Source organism: Mycteria americana, chromosome 3 (assembly GCF_035582795.1).
Source record: "Mycteria americana isolate JAX WOST 10 ecotype Jacksonville Zoo and Gardens chromosome 3, USCA_MyAme_1.0, whole genome shotgun sequence".
NCBI lineage: Eukaryota > Metazoa > Chordata > Aves > Ciconiiformes > Ciconiidae > Mycteria > Mycteria americana.
The window spans coordinates 100,148,426-100,167,567 of NC_134367.1; the positions used below are offsets into that span (position 1 = coordinate 100,148,426).

Below are 19,142 nucleotides of genomic sequence, written 5' to 3' on the forward strand. Positions count from 1 at the left end.
CCTTCCCTAAAAAGAAATGGGATAAAAAAAAAAAAGGAGGGGGGTGGTGCAGAAAGAAAATTTTCTGTGAAGGAAGGTTAGGCATACAGGATGTTTTTTCTTCCTCTCTTGTAAAAGGTAATATTTGGTTTCTGCGGTACCTGCATATTGAATTGGAATGTTAATGCTGTGGAGTTCAAGTGGGTGTATATTATGTTAGAAGTGTTATCCCTTGGTATTATAACTATTATCTGTGATTAATCCTGCCTGTGCTGGTAAGGAATAAGAGATTTTTACCAGAGGGGCATGTCTTTCTGTGTGTGTTTGCTCGTGTATAATGTAAATTGACAAGAATTCTGGTTAGAGAAATGAGGGCACTGCATCTGTGGTGAGTTTGGGGAATTTGAGGCAGATGGACAGGAGATTGATTTTGTCTGTTTTTAACATAGGTAATTGCTATAATTTTAGGAGTTCTTGAGGTAACTGTCCAGTTTTGAGTTTATTTTGGTGTCATATGGAGACTTGTGTCGCATGCTTTTATTTAAAAGTTAAATGTTGGTAAACAAAGTTTTGGTGCACACTTAAATCTGAATACTAGGCTTTAGCAGTTTCAATAATGACTTACATTTTTAAACTATATTTATTCTTAAGTATGCAACACTTGTTTTTTAGTAAGGAAAATTGATTATAGTTTGGGGAAAAAAGCTGAAAAGGTCATGACTTTAACGTCATAAGGGAGGACATTTATGACAGCTGCTTTCCTTGAGCTGGATACTAAAATAAATTAATTAAATGTTAGAAGTATCTTAATACTTTTTATTGAGCAAATATTAAAGCATTTTAACCTGAATTACGGTTGAAATTTTTTATTTGTGTGTGTATATATTCAAGTTATAATTCACTATAGCAATTTTGGGGCTTAAGTTCAGCAAGAGAATTATTTTCTGTACATGTTTTTAAAAGGGTAGGGTTAATGATGCTAGCAGCATGGTTGCCTTCTGAACTAAAATCTGGTTTCCTTTTCCCTTATTTCTTTACCATCGGTAGATGCCGTGGCTGTTTTAAAAGAAATGCTTGACAATGGCTTGTTGCCTACTAGACCAGCAGTTATTGCGCTCACTCAGACTCTGGCAGAAAAAGGAGATTTAAAGAACCTGCAAGCACTTAAAAACATGCTGGAAGACATCACAAAATCAGTTGGTGTATCTGCCTCACTAATAGCTAACGCTATTGCATTGGCTCATACTAAGAAGTAAGTATTTCTAGGACTGGTATATGTAATTCTTCTATGCAGAGTGGTGGGAAATCACTTGCATTGTCCATTTCATTCTGTTTCCATTCTTACAACAGTGTCCTAGATGTTAAAATTCTGGTCAAGTTGAGCAATGTGCTGTTCAGTTATGTGCTGGTATAATTTCCCAAACACAATTGGGGTTGAAAATCATTTAATGAAATACAGGGATAGCTATGAAGCATTTGGGAGAGCATAAGGTCTTCTCTGGTGGTGTAATTTAGCTTTGACACCTTTGTTCTAATGTATTACACCTCATGTAAAGTGTTCTCCTTGGTGTGAGATCAAAAGCCCTAGGAAATCTGAATGTAAAATTGAATTACTTCATTAATATAAACATAAAAAATCTTGGAACTTAGCACCCACAGATTAATAATATAATACTTGCTATTAATAATATAATATAATACTTGCTATTAATAATATAATTAATAATATAATACTTGCTATACTACCTGTTCCAGTAGTTGAAATTACAAAATATTATTGTGTTTACCCTCAAAATGAGAAAGCCAGATATACATGTGTGGAGTGGTTTTTTTTTTTTTTTGTCAGAATTATTAAAAATTGGGTGCTATGCTCTTTTAGGCTGCAGTTTCGATCATGATAATTATCCCTACACTTTGAGTAACCTTTGATTCAACTATTTAATTCAGCATCATGTTCTGCCTAGCATTTTTGGTTTAGTTGATATGTTGGTACTGTGCTAGTTTATCCTTTGTATAAAACTGCATGGAGGAAGCACTTCTGGGAGAAAGGGCATACTATGAACTTCTCAAATATGCATTGCAGGAACCAGTCTTCAGGAATCCTACATATTCTGTTATTTTTTTTCAAACCAGTTTCATCAGGTAGAGCTCCTGTGCCTAACTTGGCAGGAAAGCTGTAGAACTGTGTAGTATGTAACAGATACCTGATCGCCTCAGGCATGCCAAAACAGAGAGAATATCCACAGAAGTGTTTGGAACAGCAAGAGGACTTGAATTGAAGGAGAACCATGCAGGCCAGTTCCAGTAGTGAGCTCACTATATTTTCAGTCACTGAAAAACAATCTGTTTGTAAAGGACTGATCCTGTAAATACTTAGATCTGAGTGGTCCTTGGCACACAGTTCTAGAGCATTGACTTTTGCCTAAATTAAACACTCTAAGTACGAGAGAGACTTCACGATTTGTCTCATAAGCTGCATATTTACACATAAAAGTGTTGCAAAATCATGCAGTGTTCTTAACATGTAGATTGGTGACAAGAATAAATAAATAAATAAATTGCTGTATGCAGGCACAGGTTATTTAACCAGCATCAACTTTTCTGTTCCATTACCGAAACTAGCTTGGATGTATGAACAGACTTAGCAGTAGCATAAACAATATGCACCTTATATATTCTTAAATATCTTGCAAGCTGTACCTAGACAACTATGAAAAAAATATTCTTACAGATATTTTTAATACCTTTTCATTTATTGGTAGATTCATGTTTCTGATACAGTTTTCAAAGCATTTTTCATAGCTTTCAAATGTGCTTCACCTAAAAGCATTCATCGTGCTCTGATTTCTTTTTCAATTAAATTAGTTTTTAGAGTGGACTGATAAGAGATGTTGTCATTTGAACTTTTTAGAATGCTAGAAGTAGAGTTTACACTTTGGTGAATACTTCCTGCATTATTTTATTAGCATTTGCTGTATTTGGGCCGTAAGATTAAAAGTGTTTAGACAAAAGTACTGACCAAATGACATTTACTATTGTCTTTTGCATCCAAAAAGGCAGGCATGGGGAAAATCGGGTAAATAATTAATTGAATAGCATTAAAAAAAAAATACTTGAGTTGTGTGCATTAATTATTCAAATACCTTCCATTAATGTTTTGATTTTGCCTTCTAGATTTGCAGAACACATTTTCCTAAAGCAGCTAGCTGAACGCTTCTTTCTTAATGACGAAAAAAGTGTGTCAAAATTACTTAGGCTTTGTACAGGTCAAAGGTCATTAAAAAAAAATTGCTTACAGGTTAATTTATTCATTCAGTCATAAATGGTTTCACTTTTACAATATCTGAATGAAGTCGTAGGTACTCAACCGTTCCTGGGAAATATAACCTTAATGTAGAAAACAAAAATTTTAATATAATTGCTTCTTTACGTTTAGAAATCTTGATTTCAGAAACTAAGCCAGTTCAATCTCTTTTCCTAGCAATGACCTTGATGCTGCCGTGGAATACCTTGAGCCTCTGCTTATCTCTGGTGCACAGAATCCCGATCAAGCTGTCAGAAATATTTCCTATTTGTTAAGAAAGGTGTCTGAGGAAGGATTAGAACCAGCTTTGGAAAAATGTAAGTTAATTGTGATGATATTTAAATATTCTGACTAGACAGAGGTGTTATGAAAGAGCTATTACATGTAAAACCTGCTCAGTCAGCATAAATCATGCCTGTGAAGTTTACAAAAGTGGCTTTTCAATCAAAGATTTTCCTTATGTACCCATCATTTTGCAGTTGGTGTGATGGCAGAACGACTGGCCAGTCAGTTTGGAATTTACAGACCTGTCACAGATCTTTTCCTTCAATATGTCAGTGCAGACAGAGTGGATGATGCCAGATCGCTGATACAGGTAATGACATAACAAGAGACGTACAGAAATGCTTAGAGCTCTTCAAAGGTTAACTGAGAAATTGTCAAAAAGAGGTGTTGTATAGCATAGGCTAGTACTAGTATGCTTTTGAATTAGTGTGAGTAGCAGTAGCACAGTTTAGACTACTCCAAACCAGGAGCTAGTACTAATAGTAGTAGTGAGTGCCAGAGTCAGAAGGTTTTTTGTCTTCTAATAACCTGAAGGAAATTAAGGAAGACCTGTATATTGCTTGAAATTCCACTGAAAACAAGTAAGTTTTCTGCTAGACAGCAGTTGCTTCTTGCAAACCATTTCCTTGCAACTTCTCACATAATTTCTTAAGTGCTGCAAATATAATAGTATCTTATAGCTGTACAGTTTGCAAACCAGAAGCAGGCAACATTTGCTTTTCATGGACCTTATTTCACTTGGTTGCTATGTTGTATATGCTGTATTCAAGGCTTATTAAGAGCTGAATTTGCTTTCTATTCACTTGAGTGTCACAGATGCATTTAAAGACAAATGTTGGTCTCTGGGCCACAGTCTCAGCTGAGTTAGCAATCTTCAGGGAAGGAGACAACTGCATTCATCCTTTTGTACAGAGCTAAAGATAAAGCCGAGCCAGAGGTGGGATGAACTGTGGGCGATGGGAGCTGCTGCTGGCAGCGTGCAGGAACAGGCTCCATCAGGGAGGCTCGTCCCAGCAGGTGGCAGTCTAGCAGTCACCCCGATTCTGCAGATTGTTCTGTGTGCATAGGCTCCTGCCTCAAATTGAGGCCTCTTACCATCTCCTGGTAGTGCCTACTACTCATTTACCAGTCCTAAGTATTTTAAGCTATTAAAGAAAAAGCTCTGTTTCATCCATCAGGTGTTTTATGATACTCCAAGACCATTTTTTGAGAAGAATGTGTACCAACAAATGTGTTCAGTTACTTCTGCTACAGTGTGAGGTGTATTCTTTGTATAGTCCCTGCCCTGGAATATTACTTTGTTTATTGCTTTGCCTAACAGGTCATCTGAGTATTAAATTAAAAGGAGCTTACAATTTTGATATAAAACCCTCTTGCTATATAGCATGAAACATCAAAATGTGAAAAAAAATCTCAAGTTATTTTACTCTTCCTGTTTTTTTGATTGCTCTTTGATTGAAATGAATGAAATGGAATGAGTAAATGAAAATTGGTTACAATGTCTTGCTTTTGTGAAGATAGGGGGTTTTGCGTTTTTAAGTAAAATCTACATGTTCTTAAAATTTTTTAAAACATAGAATAATTTCCATTCATATATTCCTGAAACAACTTATTACAACAGCATCCAACTGTTGGAATTAAATTCATGGCTGTATAGCATACTTGAAATAACATTGTATATGCTATGTCTTGGGGGAGGGTTTTAAAATATTTCATATTAAGTAGACATGCACAGATAAGCTTGAGTTGAAACTTCTGTGTATATGAGAAAATTTGGTTTTTATATGGTGCAGGAAAAACTTTCAGCTGTGTTTAAACATTCTTGACTGTGATTGTAGATCAAGTATTCTACTAATAGGTAACTAGAAGTTAGTAATAATCACTGTCCATTGTTTGTTATTTTCTTGAGAAGTAAACCACAATCTAAATGAAATATTTTGCTTGTAATAATCTGAAATATTTGTATACACATGGAGAATCCTTGCTTTCAAAAATGTGTCTAAAAAGTCTATTTAAAAGTTCAAGAAACAGCAACAGTGTCTTTTGTACTGTCTGGAGGGAGAACGTTTGCATTGACAAAAGTCAAAAGTGGTTTGATATTTCAGCATGAAAGGGGGCTGTGGAAAACATTTCTCCAACTAGACTGTCTCTTTCTGCTCAGGGCATCCTTATTTCTTACACTGACAGTAGGTGAAAATGGCTAGAATCAGTAAATAAAATGTTGCAAGTTTCTCCCACGAATATTTCACCTCTGTTTATCACCATAAAGTGATTTTTTTTTTTTTTTTTTTTTTTTTTTGGTCAAAACACTATGGGTACATTTTTGTCTCAGTTTGCCTGATGGAATGAGGCTTCACACCGTTTCACCTGGACCTTAAAGAGCTTGTCAAACCATGTTACACATACAGTACATTCATAATGGCGTAAACCAAAATTTCTTGCATATGTCCAAAATAATAATTGAATGTAGTAAATTCATGGTATCTGTATTTTTATATGCACACAATATTCTTGTCTTCCTGTGCATTTTGGTACTGATTAAATAGCTTACAGCTGGTAAAAAGCAGTGTGCATTGTAAGAATTTTAAGACTTACACCTTTGAGGAATATACACTAAAATATTGTATATTTTATTTTGCTCTAAAGTAAGATAGATTTTTGATTTATCTGGTCTGTCTCAAACTTTTTTAAGTTCAACTTCTCTCTCTCTCAAACACTGTCTGTTGCAGTGAAAGCCTTTTATAAAATAGAGAGATTGAAATCAGTCCTTTGTATGCATAAGTGTAGGTAATTATACTTTAAAGAGAACTTGCTTTGTACATTTTAATTTTTATAAAGAAACGAGCAGTTATCTCCCTGACACCTTATTAAATGTATAATTAACCTTATGATCCCTAGCTCACTTGTGAATGCTTGGCAGTATAATTGGAGAGGAATAGTGTTTCTCTTTTTCATTCTTTTGCAGTCCTAAACCTCGTTTTTGTGGTATGTTGAAGTATTAGTTTAATTCTTTCCCCTTTTGTTTTAAACAAACTTTATACCTATCATTTTAAAAACAACGTTTACCAAAACGGTGCATGAAATGAACTTGTTTCCTGTGTTCAGTGGTGTTTTGTTTTGGTTTTTCTCAGACTAATGGTCAATTATTTAGCTTGTAAATAGGTAATATATTAGTATATTATTTTAAACATCTGTAATTGGAAATTTTCACCTTAGTCATTTTGTTTATCACTAATCTACTCATGACTGCTACATTAATTATTTCTTTTTCTTTAGAGGTGTGGTGCATTAGTTGAGGAGAAGAGAACTTTAGTGACTTTTATGGCTAGATCAGCATCTAAACCTGGACAGGTATAATATTTTTTTTCCTGTATATCATTGTATATGTGGCAAAATACTATTTCATCAACCTTTGTTGAAGTGTTTTGGATCTTGAACTTCACAGTTGACAGCTTTATCAGGTTTCTCGGGGAGAGGGGAGGTTAATTTGCAGAACTGGTTACATTTAAAGGAACAGTTTACTTTGTGGAGCATGATGGAAAGGGGGGTGTAGTTAATATTTTTCTATTGTTTGAGTAATTTCCTGCATTTCTGATGTTATACTTTATATCCTACAAACATTGTGCTTTAAATGTTTTACTGCACTATCCAGTTCAGTATCATAACCTGAAAGTACTTACTTTGTTGGCTACATTGTATGAATACAAATGCAAGTTAAAACCTCAGCCTCTCTCTAATGATAAAATGCCTCTGCGTTTACATTAAAAGACACATTTCACATTACTTGTTATGGTGGTTTGGGCATGTATCTAGTTTGAGCATCTGCTTAGATTCCTGGCTTTGTGCTCTCTCCCTATAATTCGAAATGCTCTCATTTATGTGTCTGCTCTACTCCTGTCCCTCCCCCTCATATGCCCTGCTCAAAGTAAAAAAAAAAAAAAAAAAAAAAAAAAAAAACAAAAAAACAAAAAAAGAAAAACAAAAAAACCCACAAAATCAAAACACACCAAAAAACAACACAAGGAAACCCACCCCCCCAAACAAACAAAAAAACCACCACACCAAAAAACCCACCCAAAACAAATCGCCCCAAATCCCAACACTGAACAACAACAACAAAAAAAACAAAACACACGCAGGCATGCAAAACCTCTTTCGCAGAGGAGCAGCATCAGTAGGCAGTTAATACACCAGCTAGAATAAATACTTTCCAAATGAGGGAAAATGCACATTTATGTTTTGTGGAAATTGCCATTAAATACTCATAGATTAAAAGTTTTTCTGTTGAAGTGATGATGATAAATATGATGATAAGCACCATCTTTTGGTGTCTGTAGAAGAAATTAAAATTGAAATTTTCTAGCTTTTCAAGCTGAAGTTTTAATAACACATAGAAGTTAGTAGTATGTGATAAAGATGTTATTCATTTCTCTAAACTTTTTTTCATTCAGGACCTGAGAGTTTTTGAAACTGGAATCAGAGTTTGAGGGAGGGAGGTTCCAAATTTAAGCATGTTAGTTAGTGATCTGACTTTTTAAGCACTGATTATAGCTACCATTGACCTCTAGGTCAGTGAAGTCTGCTGGGTGGTCTGCTTTTTTTTTTTTTTTTTTTAATGGGTAGAAATCCTGACATATTCTCATTAATACATTAATTCCTTCCTTCAAAAAAAAAAAAAAGAGAAACTAATGTTTAGGATTCTTGACTATGGGTTTTGGTCCTGTATTGTTTGTTTTATTTTGTGCCTAATTTCTTTGACTATTTCTTATCTGCATATGAAATTTTGGGAAGGAAGTAGTTATGTCTACTTTCAGTTGCACAGTCCATTCCTTGTTATCAGTACAGTTCATATCACTTAAAAGATCTGAAATAATTATTCTAACTTCGGCAATTTTATTTCATTCTTTAAGATTTGAAGTTAATGCTCTTTTTGTCTGTGCATTAAATTTCATAGGCAAAGAAGATTGAGACACTTCTAGAACTGATTCCTGAGCATCTAGATATGGAAACTGCATACCGTTACCTCATGAGATGTTATGGTAATTTACACTCCTTGGAATAGCGTTTTAGTAAGAACTCTTGAGACATTCAGAAAGGTCATGGAAACCCTTAGAAAGGGGATTAGGATCTACACTCTGTAACTTCCTTTACAGTTTGAGCCACAAAGAGGTGGGGGATTTGTCTGGGGTGTTTGTTGTTTGTCTGTTGGGTCTGTATACTATCCTAGCTATTAGGTTGGAAAAGCAACCGACTCAAGCCTGGAATCCTTTGCAAAAGGAGCTGTGTTACATTAAAGGATACTGCTACAATAGAGGCTAAGTAAGGGCTTTGTGGACTAAAAAATAATCCATTCTAACCCATGGAGAGAAATACTGTAGAAATGAATGTCTTTTAAAATGAATCTAGCTTTTTTTCCCCGAAACATGTAATAAGTATATTAGTTCCTTTTATGTGTGCGTTTCAAAATCATAAGTGATTAGTTCTATCAGTAATGTGCAAGGACCTTATTGTTATTAGTGTAGATTCTTTATACCCATTCTAATTTAGCCGAAGTTAATATTCCAGATGTCTTCATTTGGATTTACCTAAATAGTTGATTTGAAGTGCTAATCAGTTCTCTTTATAGCTGAAGTCAGAGAGGAACAGCTCTAAAAAAATCAAGTTGCTTATTTAAATATGTTTATTTGCAACACTCACTCTTGAAAAACCAGGACACATAGCCCCTATGGCAACACTCAGTTGGAAGCTTGCATCTCTGTGCTGTAGTGTCCTTTGCCTTGTGTACTCTGATATGGTCTTCCAGTTTTATTACAGGGAGTAAATACTCTTCATATGTGTATTACAAGCAAAAAGAGATAAACAGGAATAATTAAGCAAAAATGCTTCAAACCCAAATCCAAGGTATGGTGTTAAAGGAATACAAACTTCACTGTATTTGAATCACTTGTAGAAGTTCTCATGATGTAGTGTCTAACTTAGAAAATTCACTTGCTTAGTAAGGTTCAAAACAGCAGTCACTACCAAAATCGTTTAGCCCCATAGTTTCATTCACAGCAGGGTAAGTTTTCTAACGTGTTTTTATAAAACAAAAAACCGCCCTTTTGTCACTAGCACTGTACTTGCTGCTTTACACTATCATTAGCCCTTTACTGCTTTTACCTCAGTAAAAATTCTGTAAGTGAACTAATTAATTTTTTCAATATCTTTTCCAACTACATCATAGTACAACAATTTCATAGGGATTGCGGAGAATCAATCACTTGCTCTATTACACTCTAACCACTGTTTTAGGTATATTCAGCATGTGAAACCACACTGTATGTGAAGAGATAGTCGCTGTAGTTTGTTCAGGCAGAGATGTAACTGGCGCATAACAAGTTCTAGAGGAGACATTCAGTACCAGCATGAAGAGTTTTAAAAGCTGTTCCTAGGTTATTCTGTACAAGCATCTCACCTGTATGAGACATCGATTCCATTCCTGTATTAGGTAGAAGAGTGCACATCAGTTACTTGACCCACTTTACCAGGGCTGGGCTGGATGAGTCATACTAGGATATCTTTGCATTTTCTATTGCATCTTCCTGTTTTAAGGAAGTAAGGTGTTGTCCTACTCTTAGGATATTCAGGGACGTTTACTATATTCCGTCCCCACCACAGACCTGTACACATGAACAGCAATTTAGCTACTTCTTCCCCTCATCCCTTCTCTTCCATTTTTGATACTTTCTGCAGTGGTATGTTAGTTTCATTTGGCTGTTAAAATGATCACCAGCAAAATATTTAGCAGAACTGAAATTTAGAAGGCTGTCCTTAGGTTGTGTTCTAACCAAGAGGCCTAGAAATAAGATCTTTTATTTAAAAGATTTTGGTTTTATTTTTTTCATTTTACAGTTAGTAAGCTTTAAAACATGATTTCTCATTTTGGGCCAAGTCCAACCTTGTAGTATCATCATTTTCTAGAGAACAAATGATTCTTCTGTCAGGCCTGTTGTTATTTTTAATTAGTTAGAAAGGGGAATGAAAGATAACAGAGTACTATTACTATAATTGGTTACTGTTGCTAGTTATCAAAATAAATGGACAAATAAAATTATAATTATTTATGTGTTTAGCAAAGGTATAGTAGGATACAGAAGCTGAAAGAAGTCTGATCATATATCAGACATCCATGACTGAACAAATAAAGGGACGTTTACTTCTTTCCTTGTCCTGAGATACAATCCACTGCCAGGACTAGATTTCCTTCATCTGGTGAGATGCATAATTCTTTGCTGTATACCTTCTAGAAAAAGGGAATATGTAAAATCACATTTGCATGGTCCATTAAACACAATCTAAGTATCAGCTCTTTTTTTGTTTTGTTTTCCTTACAGTAAATACATCTATTTTAAAGAAATAGAAAGTTAATGATTTCTATTAGGCTTTCATTAAACCATTGCTTCGTGCAGTTTCTGCAGTAGCCTCCCACATTCAAAAAGGAGCTCAGCCACTTGCCAGATGTGAGTGGGAAGCTTTTTCTCATGAGAAAGGGACACAAGCTATCCATTTCTGCATAATGAAAGCTTCTTTTTTAAGAACCATTGTTTTTGTAGCCCCTATGGTTGTGAAGATGGTGTTTCCAAGTGTGAACAAGGAAGAAGCTGAGACAACTCCCATTCTGCAGGTGTTTGCGTTTTCCCAAGCAACAAAATTAATTTAGCTGGACATGACTGCTTCTTTGTTGTTCACAAGGTGCTAGGAACTGTTGTACTGCTTCTAGGACCCTGAAGACAACAGTGAAACTGTCAGGGGTTGCTTTAATTTCATCCTGATGCTTCTCAAGCAAATGTCTGAGCAGCAGCAAAGTCCACACTTAAGCATGAGTCAATGTAGAAGGAGAAGTTTCTCCCCTCTCCCACTTTAGAGGAAGGAGAAATATACTCCACTCTTCTACACCTAGAAGTGAATAGTGCTTTAAATAAATGAAGAATGGATTAGTTAGAACCTGTTGCAGGGGATGGTGCCTTTTATGGAATATCCAGCAAAATGTTGTTGGTAACCTAAGCTGTTAAGGTTTGTAATAGCGTTAGTGGGTCAGCAAAACTTTCCTCCTGCTCAGTAGGATGAAACGGGTTTTTCTTTGTGTTCTAAAATGAGCATCTGACCTTTGTTTTCTTTGTTCCTTTAGCTTATAGTTTTGATGTAACCAGCACCTGTAATCATAACAATATTCTGCCCTTATTTAAGGGATTTAAATTCTGTCCTAGAGTTCTCTCATGCTGAACTTGGGTGGCTTTTGTTCTAGCTTTTCTTTTTATTTTTTATGATTTGCTTCAGAAAGAGGCATATGGCTCTATCTCACATCGTAGTGGTGTGTTCTCACTGTGCAGCTCCTATTCCTTTGTGGTTCCAGCACATTCTTGAAGGAATTGCTCATCCAGCCTCAAATAAAAAGGAAGGCTAGAATGGCTATATGTTCTGTGAATTGTCAGTAGGATATGAAGAATATGCAGAATATTTGGAATATTGTATATTAAAATATTTAGATTATGTTTTGGCAAGTAGTAGGAATGTATGACATCATGGAAACAGGTGAAAAGAGGAGCCCTTAACCACTGAGGGGGTTTTTTGGTTTTTATTTTTTTCCTCAGAATTGGATGGGGATGTTGCTTCCGTAAAGGCTGTGTATGAGAAAACAAAAGCGAAGAATATACAGCTGCATGAGCTATCTCTGAAATCTTTAGCAGCTTTTCTGAAGAAAGTAGGAGAGCCTGTCCCTTTCACTGAACCCCCTGTGAGTATTTCCTAATTAAGAAATGGATCTGCAGAGTTGTGTATGTTCGATGTTAATAAAACAAATTGCATGAATAATTACATAGGGATTAGATCTCTGCAGAGACTCCTCAAAGGAGGTAATGTGTGAAGTACCGACTGTTGTAGGAGCTATAGTAATCTTGCATTGGATTTGACTTGAGGAAATAAAACCTCTTGGGGCTTACGATATTTAAAGTACCTGATGCTTATCAGGCACTCATCTACAGGTGTACCTTTATCAAATGTCCTTAGGGCATTTATCTAAGCAATTGAACTTTAAAAGGCTTATAGAATGTGTATTTCATTAACAATTAATGGGGTTTAGTTTTCATTAATTACCTGTTTTGTATCTATACAAGTTGCTGCTTTAGTAGGATGGGATTTTAGAACTGTAGGAATTATTTTTCTATTGCAGCTTTGCTTCTAGCTGCCTTGCTAACAGATATATGCAACTGTGCAAATATATCTTACTTGAGGGTGACAAGTGGCGTGACACTAAATCTGTCAAGACTGTAAATACTTCTTTCACATCATTCCTTTGACTAATGGTCTACTAGTACCATTTTAGCGAACCAGACTTTAAAGACATATTTTCCCTCTCTAGGCAAACTTTTTATTGCCATTTTCTAGCCATTTTTTATATTTTTAAGTAAGTGCTTTTCTGTAGTTCTGTAAAGACCTGATTATATGCTGTTTCTCCATATTGCTTCATGATAAACGTGATTTTTCTTTTCTCATCTTGCAAAGAATTGGAGAAAATTTTGGCATAAAATGTTTGGTTTAGCCTTTTAACAGCTGTGGAGTTTTTTATGCAAATAATTTATCTGAATTTTTATTTGGACTGTGTAAATTTAAAACCTAGAATGTCTGTTTCTTACATGTAGCTACTGAAAATAAGAGTGTTTTTTGAAAATCACGAAAATGGTTCATTTTCTGATTTCTCTGTTCAATGTTTCTCTAATGCAGCTTAGTCTTTAAAAGCATCTCAATTTTTTTTGACACAATTGCAGATTGCAGTTAAAAAGTATTTTCATTTTTTAAATTTATTATATTATTGCATTTTGTAATAGAAGCTTCATTATGCATTTTTGGCAAGGTTTTCCTTTTCCTTTTATTCTCTCTCTCTGGTATTTCTCTTAATTATACAGACTTCAATACAGATCTAGTTTTGCATGACAGAGAATAATAGATTTTGCTTTTGTCAGGACATTAGACTTTGTTCAGAATTAGTAACTTTTCAGTTGAAACAATGTTGAACTTGTTTATTCCACTATTTGTAGGAGACATTCAAGTTCTATGTGGAAAAATGGAGGAAAAGAAGATCGGAGGAAGCATCATGAACAGACACTCTTTTATGCTTTAGTTTATGAAATTGTTAAATATTACATTCAATAAAAATTTAAAAAAGCATGTTGTTCTGTGTAATTTTTAATATAAATCTGTGTTTAAGCAGCACTTTCCATAGCTGTAATTGATAAAAACATTCATTAATAGAAATGCTGTTAAAATTGCTAATGAAATATCAAGATGCAGCTTTCTAGGCTATTTCTGTTTTGATGTATGATCTGCTATAACCTGAACTGTATTTTGGCTCCTGTTGATTCACCATATATGTATATCAAGAAAGTTGCTAGAGGGGTATGTAACTGTAACTTAAGCAAACTGTCTTATCCTTTGTTGTTCTTTGCCTGATCAATATACTTTGGGGTGAAAGTAGAAAGGTGAAGAACATCATCTTCCGGATTCATCTGTATCTACACAGAAAATAAACACATCTTTTTTAGATTTCTCCTAAATGTTCTTCTCTTGTGTTAAGTATCTCGTTAGGGCATTTGATATTATAGGTAAAGGCAAAATACTTCTACCTTTTACACTAGCTTGTGCGTTGTAGTTTTATAGCATCTTTAACTCATTCTCATAACTGTTAGTCCAGTTAATTTTATGGATACAAGAACTGCATATCCATGAAAACATGCCTTTTAAACAAAGCAGTGCCTGTTATTTGCAAGGGTAGCAGTTGTTTACTTGCTGGGAGGCTGGTGGGCTTGCTTTATTTGTACAAATGCGGGAGTAAACCTACTCTGGTGTGAAGTTTTACAGTCCAGAGTTGGGGGATCATGAAAATAAGACACAAATTACAGAGATGAAAGAATACATAGAAAATACATCCATTATCTCTCTGAATAATGATGGAAAGTCAGAAATGCACCCTTGGTATAACAAATGGAATACGGTGCCTATGCAGTACTTCAAACAGGTTGTAATGAAATGAAAGCTTGTTTCTGGGTGTTTAATAACTTGTTGATTGATCTCTACATTTTCAGTTAGTTAACCTTATCTTTCTTAGGTTTTCCCACATAGGCAACACTGTGGTAATTAAAAATTCATGTGTGCACACAAGGTTTTGACAAAATTTTGAAAGACTTGTACAGTAATCTGAATGTGTCAAAGTCGGGAAGAAATTGGGACCTAATTTTTTAAAGTAAAATTTCCAATTAATTAACTAGCTAGCATATTTATAAATACACAGAAAATTCCCACTGTACTCAAAAAATGAGGCATAACTAATCATGGGCTGAGACGAGTGGTAAATTTTGTTTTCCAAACAAGCTGTGTGAATCCTAGCTGTGTCTGCTCTGTTGGTGGTGTGGTTTTACAGTGACCTTCGTTAGTTCACAAGCATAGACTCGACAACATACTGCACCTGCATGGCTCTAACCGCCTGGCACCCTTTGTTCCTGGGTTGTCAAGATAAGGCATTAACATTTGAAATTTCATTCATAGCCTGATGGTTGTGTGCCCTATCTGAAAGCAAGCCTAGGCAGTACTCAGTTTATTTCATTTCACAAATGGAGGTGTTCCTTTTTTCTAAAGCTGCAGCTACCTTACATGTGTTTCAGTGTAATAGCAGCATAATTGAAGACTGTGTCAACTAGTTGGCAACCCTTTCTCTAGTGCCACAGCTCTTGCTTTTAGAGGTCATCTCGTGAATCTCTCAGTTTTGCAGCGGTAGCTGTGTTCCAGTAAGTGGAGTCACGTCTGAGCGTAACTGAAGGCAATGGCCCTGTATGCTTTTTGAGCTGAGCTAGCACATAGGATAAGGAAGAGAATGAATATTACTTGAAGCAAACACCGGGTCATCACAGAGGAAGTTAAGAGCAGATCTGTAGATCTTAACTACCTTTTTGACAAGGAGGTGGGATCTCGTGGGTGTGGACCAGGTGCAATTGACTGTCAGGTGCTGCACCCGTCATTAGTCTGTGCTGTGATACTGGCAGGTTGTGTTTGCTGGCTGCTGCCTTCTGAGGCAGAACAGCACCAGCTGTAGCCAGATGTGCCCGTGTGTGAGGTCTGACCATGCGGGATCAGTACTAGTTAGCATCTACACGTTTTTCTTGTAACTTGCTTGACTTGAACTCTAACAGAATAATGCCCTATGATTTTATAGTTGCAATTGTGGAAATGGAAAGTAAATTTGATAGCCTTTAACTGAAGAATATAAATTGTTTTCAGCTCTGAAACTGCATTTGGAGTGACCTCATGGAGAGCTATGGGCTGAAAGAGCTGGCTGCTGAGCTGATTAAACACCAGTGCGGCACTGCAGGAGCATGAGACCAAACAGTGCCAGGGGTTCGTGGCAGCAGCGATAGGGTAACGGGTGAAGGTGCACACTGACCGCTTGTGATCATGTTGCAATAGCCCTGGCCCATGGAGCCTTCTGGCAGAGATGGGAAAGCAGAGATTATTCAAAGGGTAGGGAAAGGCTGCCATTGGGTGATAATATTTCTGATTTTCTGTTCCAGTAAATGTTTCATGTACAACTAAGGAATGATTACGCAGAGGAGTGCAGTCTCTTCTGTCTTTAAAATGTGGGACAGTGAGGGATTTGTGCCACTCCGGGACACAATCATCTCAGTCTGAAACAGGGTTATACTGGGAAGGTTTTGCAGAATTGGCATTTGTGCCGACTCTTCTAGAATACGCTTGAAATGATAATCTTGTGCATTGGTGTGCTGGGACTCAGCCATTTCAAGCATGAAGAAAAATGCGGTTTAGGAGGTTAGCGTTTCTTTACCAAATAAGTAGGCAGTTTCATTATTTATTTCCTCATATTCAAAGAAAGAAACCTGTAAGATGACAAAATGCAGAATGGCAGTCTTGCAAACTTGTCATGGTGATTCATTAGTCCAGATACCAAACATACTCTGTCATAGTGACCGCAGCACTTATCCCTTTAAAGCAGAAAAGAGTTATTCGCCACTGGCTAGTGGATAACTGGGATGGTGCAAGATCCAGAGAGGGTGCAATGTCTGTGAGATAGGAGTGCGCTTTTCCAGAGGCCTCCGTGGGAAGCTGAGAGCGTGCTGATGTGAAAAGACCTGACGTGTTACTGTAAAAAGCAAATTGTGTGAGCGTGTATGTGTTTGCATAATAGTGTGTCTTGATTGGGGTTGAGAGGACTGGAAGAAGCTTGCTGCTTGAATTGAGACGACTTAATCTCACTTCTGTGCCCTGCACATTATGGACTCACCTCTTTCTTCCACTCCCCTTGAGGTAGGGATAGGAGAAGGGTGCTTTTTGGCTTTTGAGCTCAACATGGGAAAAGTTTCCTTGTTAACTAGCAATGTAGTCATTTTGCAGCATGATAATTACATGCTGTAGTTCTATCCTCATCTACTGAAACAGTTTGTTCAACTAATTGTCTCCTGAGACCCTTTTCTATAGCAAGAAATGTACCTTGGTAGCTTAGTAGCTGTCTTCACCCTTCCTTAATACGTACCCGCTGTTGAAAATGGAGTAGCTGAACAATCGTGTCTTTGGCAGTGGCAGCTCAGGAGGTTTTTATAGATTGAATGCCTGAGTCAGCAGGATTTCAGCTGCAGTTTACAGTAACAAGGGAGAATCATAACAGGGAAGGTAGGATCACGAGTGCACATATTGACAGAGAAATAGACTGGAAGCATGTTCACCAGACTCCTACTTATTTATTGCTTTTCTCAAAGGTGTGATGCTTCCGGACTCTTCAGGAACATGGCAGAGGAGGAAGTGACAGAAGTGATGGATGTGACCAGGAGGTTTTGCTGTTCAATGTGAGAAATCTGTCAGCATCTAGAAGGAATGTCCACAATTTCCTGCACCAGTATATTGTTGCTGTAAAGGTGAAAAAAGCATGTAAGAAAAAGCTGAGGTTATCATTGAATTTCAGCCTTTTTTTAGCAAAGATTCTCTGCCTTTCTTAAAGTTATTCTCATAATTTCTGTGTAAAGTCAATTGCAAAAAGATATTTTGTTTCCAGAATGGCTGCAGCCTCTGATGGTTTGCCAGTGCTTCTGTGAATCAATAATCAGAGGAAACCCAATAATACCCTTTCAAGTTAGTGGCTCCAGCTGAGACTGTAATGTAATCCAAGCGTGTCTTTCTGAATATGAGTGTGCAGATCCTCAGCTACAGGAGCAAAGTTCTGGATCTCCCATTAGGTATGGAAATAAGAGCAGATATGGAAGTTTGAGGTTTGAGTTTTCTCTACTGTTTCCTGTAATTAAGAAAATGAGATAGTAGAAACTGTCTTACGCAGTGCCTGCTATAGACAGGAGTTCCACATTGATCTACTTTTGGATAAAACTCTTAGTGCAAGGTTTCTGTCTGATACTCTTAAACCTCTATATTACAATTGGTTTATGCTTCACAATTTCTCATTATTACCCTTATAACACCGTGATAAAGCAGTGGTACCTATAGAATTGCTGTTGTCTGCAGCAATAGCTCCAAACTTCTTCGTAGTTCTGTGTTTCTCGTAGTTATTTCACTCAGCTGTAAGTGCCAATGAACTCAAGGTTCAGAAAGAAATGAACCTCAGTGTCTCACTGAAAGTGGTGAGCCTTGAAAAGTAGCAGCAAATTTAATTCTTGGTTTTGCAAGTAGTTTGCATCTGCTGCTCTTCACATAGTCCTTGAGACCAGGGCAAGTCTGAAAAGTGGAGTTACGGGAAGAGTTGTAGGTAGTGGAGATGCATCTTCAGGGGAGGAGAGGAGGGTGGACTTTTAGACAGAAAAGAGTTTGGGCTGGAGGGAAAGCAGGGGGGTGTGGACAGGACGAGGTTGGCCTGGCCAGCCTCCTTCGAGGTTGCCAAAGAAGGCTCTGAAAGACCATTTTGCAGGGTGTTGGATTTTTATTTATGGGAGAGGGGCTATGAAGAGTGGCTGTCAAAAAATACAGGATCACCGCAGAGGAACTCTGAAGGGATTGGAAGTACTGGGAAAATACCTAGGTGGGAAGGATGAGAGTTGGTATTGTCGGTGGCAGTAAGAAGACAAAGCTAGCAGCTTCAGCGTGATGCCTTAGGCCTGGTTGGATTGGGAATGAATGACTGTGAGGGGAGGGAGCAGCCCTCAGCTCCCTGGCAGTCAGGGTCAGTGACGCACCACCGTGGATCTTTGCCTTTCTCAAGGCTCCCACTGTCTCCTCCTCAACCACTTCTCCTTGAGGTTCACTGGAGAAGAAAGCAGTGGCAGCAGCAAGGGCTGCTAAGGGTGAGTTGGCTGCTAAGCCCAACTCAATGAAGAAAGAGGCGGTGAAGGACTGATCAGAGCTCCTGAGCCAAGCCTGGTCCTCTTACGCCTTTCCACCATGGGGAGTCATGATGGTACTAGGCCCGTTATTACAGCCGGGTAACTGAAGAAACAGGAGCATCGTCATGTGCCAAATATCCCTAAGGAAGTTTGTTCCAGCAGCAGCCTCTTAAACCTCACACTTCTCAGCTTTGAAAGCAGCTCTAGGACCC

The 19,142-nt window shown here is 37.0% G+C and overlaps 1 protein-coding gene across 2 annotated transcripts in view; it reads left to right on the forward strand.

Annotated features, from left to right (window-relative positions):
* LRPPRC (leucine rich pentatricopeptide repeat containing) overlaps nt 1-14,150 on the forward strand; it is a 95,540-nt gene extending 81,390 nt beyond the window's left edge. For both annotated transcript variants that reach the window (XM_075496289.1, XM_075496290.1), the window contains exons 32-38: nt 1,027-1,231; nt 3,461-3,600; nt 3,763-3,878; nt 6,845-6,919; nt 8,523-8,607; nt 12,199-12,341; nt 13,642-14,150. In XM_075496289.1, coding sequence (XP_075352404.1) covers nt 1,027-1,231; nt 3,461-3,600; nt 3,763-3,878; nt 6,845-6,919; nt 8,523-8,607; nt 12,199-12,341; nt 13,642-13,701 — 824 coding nt within the window. In that variant the 3' untranslated portion in view covers nt 13,702-14,150. The remainder of the gene's footprint in view (nt 1-1,026; nt 1,232-3,460; nt 3,601-3,762; nt 3,879-6,844; nt 6,920-8,522; nt 8,608-12,198; nt 12,342-13,641) is intronic.
* Nucleotides 14,151-19,142: the final 4,992 nt, after the last annotated feature.